This window comes from Pinus tabuliformis, chromosome X (assembly GCF_031772625.1).
Source record: "Pinus tabuliformis cultivar Carrire ecotype Pingquan chromosome X, CPIR1, whole genome shotgun sequence".
NCBI classification, from domain to species: domain Eukaryota; kingdom Viridiplantae; phylum Streptophyta; class Pinopsida; order Pinales; family Pinaceae; genus Pinus; species Pinus tabuliformis.
In genome coordinates, this window is record NC_142308.1 from 145,011,759 (window position 1) to 145,016,118 (window position 4,360).

Consider the following 4,360-nt stretch of genomic DNA (forward strand, 5'->3'; position numbering starts at 1 on the left):
ACATGAAAAGGATACAACAGAAAATAATAGAAGAAGGGAGAACAGAGGAGCTAGCGCAGGAAGAAGGAGGGGTGCTAATCAGATTGGAGGAAAGAAGAAAACATGAGGAAATTCTATGGAGGCAAAAGTCAAGAGTACAGTGGCTGAAAGAGGGGGAAAAGAATACAAAATTCTTCCACAGAGCCATGCAACAACACAGGCAGCAGAACAAAATTTTCTTGCTAAAAAATACCCAAGGTAATAGGGTAACTTAGAAAGAGGAAATGGAAAATTTATTGATTCAGCACTTTAAAGGCATATTGATAGAGACGCAAAGCAACAGAGAAGAGGAGATAGCAAAAATAAGTCAATACATTCCTAAAAAGGTAAACAGAGAGAAAAACATGGCCCTCCTAAGGGTAATCACTGAGAAAGAGGTAGAGGAGACAGTGAAGACAATGGCCAAGAACAAAGCCCCAGGCCCAGATGGATTTACAGCAGAGTTCTTCCAAGCAACATGGAGCTTTATGAAACAAGACATTGTAAACGCAGTGGAAGAATCAAGATGTAATAAAAGAATGCACCCAACATGGAATGCAACTTTTCTAGCATTAATTCCAAAGGTGGAAAAGGCTGATGAACCTCATGGCTTTAGACCAATAGCCCTATGCAATGTAATCTACAAAATTCTAGCAACCATAATGGTAAAAATATTACAACCTATACTTCCAGAACTGATAGCAAAAGAACAAACAGGGTTTGTGAAAGGAAGGCAGATAGTGGATGGGATTATAGTCACTCAAGAGGCAATACATTCATTAAAGAAGTTGCGAAATAAAGGAATGATGATCAAACTGGACCTAGCAAAAGCCTACGACAAACTCAGCTGGGAATACCTCCAAAGCATCCTAAAAGCATACGGGTTTGATGATAGATGGACAACATGGATAATGTCAATGATATCCACTCCAAGCATGTCCATACTGCTGAATGGAACACCAACAGAAACTTTCAAACCTTCCCGAGGACTCAGGCAGGGAGACCCACTGTCACCGTTTATGTTTATAATAGCAGCGGATGGCTTAGGTAGATTAATACAAGCAAGAGTAAGCAGCGGGGAACTTAAAGGTCTCAGATTATGGGGGGAAGATTTAACCATTACACATCAACAATTTGTAGATGATGTAATGATGTACAGCCAAGCAAATCTGAAGGAAGCTAAGAAACTAGTGGAAATCCTAGCAGAATTCACAGACGCTTCAGGAACAGAGGTAAACAAGGAAAAAACATAAAAAAATTTCTTTAACACCCCAATGAGGGCTCAAGCATTCTTAGCCAGAACAATGGGGTTCAGAATTGGAAAGCTACCAACGAAATACCTGGGAGTACAGCTGAGTGACAAATAGAACAGAATAGAGAATTGGAAAGGCATGATAGGGAAAATTCAAAAAAGAATGGACAATTGGACGTTTAGAACGCTAAATATACCGAGTCAACTCATCCTCCTGAAGGCCGTACTCCAAGCTATCCCAATTTATCAAATGGCTAGTCAAGCAATTCCTAAAACCATATGTCAGAAAATGGTAGAAATTTTCAAAAAAATTCTATGGCAAGGTACAAACAAAACAAAGAAGTGGGCTTTACTCTCATGGACATGGCTAAGCAAATCTGTTACAGAAGGGGGCTTAGGCCTGAGAGATCCCTATATATTAAACCAAGTTATGGGTGCAAAATTATGGTGGAGGTGGATTCAAGGAGGGGAAGACCTATGGAAATCGTTATGGGAAAAGAAATACGAGATGGCAAGGTCACCTGAAGGCAAACTCCGAAACCAATCAGAAAAGAAAGGTTCAGCCATCTGGAACCTTGCAAGTCTTAACAGGGACCTGATAAGAGAATACAGTTTTTGGGAAATTAGAGAAGGGGACAAAGCAAACTTTTGGCAGGAGGCGTGGCAGCAGTGAGGAGCCCTTAATCAGGAACTTCAGCTCCAAGACATCCAACAGTACACTAACCAAATGGTGGAAGATGCAGTTAGAAATTACTGGGTACCAGAATAGGACGGGCACTGGAGAAAATGGAAAATGAAGAGCGACTGGCCCGAAGCACCAGATACAAAACAATGGATACATTACCAAAAAGAAATGGAAACAAGGAAAATTGCATTCAAAGAAGGACTAGATATAATAAGATGGGGTAAACGCATAAAAGGCATGTTTACCATCTCAGAAGGATATCATATAAAGGCAGGAAGAACAGGAAACACAGACATAAAAAAATGGGATAGAATATGGCAGTTAAAAACTTGGCCAAAAGTGGCGTTTTTTACCTGGACAGTGATGCACGGGCACACCTTAACCTGGGACCAACTGAGAAGGAAGGGGACGCATGGACCTTCGTGATGCGCCCTGTGCCAAAATGAAGAAGAAACCATGGAGCATGTTGCAAATTCCTGCAGCGTCAGCAACAACCTGTGGCAAAATCACTATCAGCTCTTTGAGATCACTGACAGGAACATAGGCAGCATAAGAACTTCAATAGAGAAATGGAGCAGCAAGTCGTACCGCAACACAATACTGAACCGCGCCTGGAATCTGTCCATCGGTTTCCTCCTATGGAACCTATGGAAGGCAAGAAACCGGGTGATATTCAGAGAAGATGGAAAAGCCAAAGAGGAAATATGGAGCCAAACCATGAAAAACATAAGAGAAATAGTAATCCTCGAAAATTGGAACGAGGAAGACTGGAAAACGGAGGCAACAGAGACCCACATCATGAACCGCTTGCAAATCAAAGCAAAAACCACAAATAAGACAGGGAAGGAACACAAGGTAGGCAACACAGGAGCTAAAGAAAGCTATAGGAACCTGCCACAGGGTTTCACTAAGCTAAACTTCGATGGTGCGGTGAAAGGAAACCCTGGGGAGGCTGGAATAGGAGGGATATTCAGAGACGACGAAGGGGAGATTAGAAGGGCCTATGCAATGAACTGTGGAATCGCCACCAATAACGAGGTTGAATTCCACGCGTTAAACAGGGGATTAACAATTGCGGTTAGGGAAGGATACCAAAGGCTGCAGATTGAAGGCGACTCGCTGCTAGTGATAGAAACACTTAGGAAAATCCAGCAGGGTACTCCAGCTGAAAAATTAAGCAAAAGTTGGTGGATGGCATGGGTAATAACCGAAATAAGCCAACAATTAAGGAAGGTTGCATACACCATACCGTCCCATGTGAAGCGGAAAGGAAACGCTCTGGCTGATTTCCTTGCGAACTGGGGATGCCAGAACAGAGAGCAGCAGTTGGACATGGGCACAGAAGAGCTTCATCAAAAAGAGGAAATGAGACAACTGATTCAGGCATCAAAAGAAGATAGGCGCCAAGGTGAGCATCTAGCGAATTCGATCGAAGGTGACGGGTGTGACGAAGGACAAGAGTAGATGCAAGTGGGATAGGAAAGGTCAGACATGGAACAGCAAAGGACAGAAGAAAGGACGGAGCTGAGTTGAATGACGGAGGGAGACAGAGGAAGGACAGGCCCAGAGAGATCAGGGGCAAAGATGGAAAGGAATGGAAGGAGGGAGGGTAGGACCGCAAGTCCAAGGATGGGCAGCAATCCAGCGCCAAATGGCAAAGCAGAGTCAGCAAATGGATGACAAGAGCAGCTGGGAGAGGAAGGTAATAAATGAAGGACAACGGACAGGACAGGTGGGTATCATCCCAAGGCAGGGGGGAAGGGAGGCGGGCTAAGGAAGGAGGGAAGGGAGGATAGCTGGCGGTAAAACTACGGAAGGAAAATGACAAAGGAATAAAGCCTAAGGAAAAGGCAAAACACGCACATTGCATGCGGACGAGCAAGGAGAAAGGTGGCGAGCTCGAAAGAACAGACAGCAAGCGAGAGCCGAAGGAGACAGTGAAGCGAAGGGAGGTAAAAGGGTATGTGAAACTTCCTTCCCCACCCTGTGAAGAAATAACCAGTAGAAAATATAGAATAGGTATGAAAAATGTTATGCAGCTCTGGGTAGATAATAGAAACTATGGTAGATATTGTAGAGATAAGAAAGAAGCTCACAATGAGGGATCCCTGGGGGCCAAGGCCAGAAAGAAGGATAAAAGTAAGGGTAAGGTGAGGGAGAGAAAGGGCTTGCAGGGCCCAAATTTGAAGGACCCCAACAGTAAAAGTGACGTCCTGGCTATCAACAGTCTAGGAAGGTTGCATGTCGTGTTGAATAACGACAGAGGGGATGGGAAAACCCAAAAACCAAGGAGGAATGAGTGGCACCTCATGGTGAGGGGCGAAACTGTAAATAGCCAGGATATGGCTAGCAATATTGAGAGAGTTGAAATTGGGAAAGGGGCATGCAACCCAATTAGCGAGAGG

General features: G+C 43.9%; 1 protein-coding gene across 1 annotated transcript; it reads left to right on the top strand.

The window, feature by feature from the left end:
* The first annotated feature begins 2,411 nt into the window (after positions 1-2,411).
* Positions 2,412-3,419, top strand: LOC149138873 (uncharacterized). Its single transcript, XM_089450518.1, has one exon. The coding sequence runs from the start codon at positions 2,412-2,414 to the stop codon at positions 3,417-3,419; it is 1,008 nt and encodes a 335-aa protein (XP_089306644.1).
* The last annotated feature ends 941 nt before the right edge of the window (positions 3,420-4,360 follow it).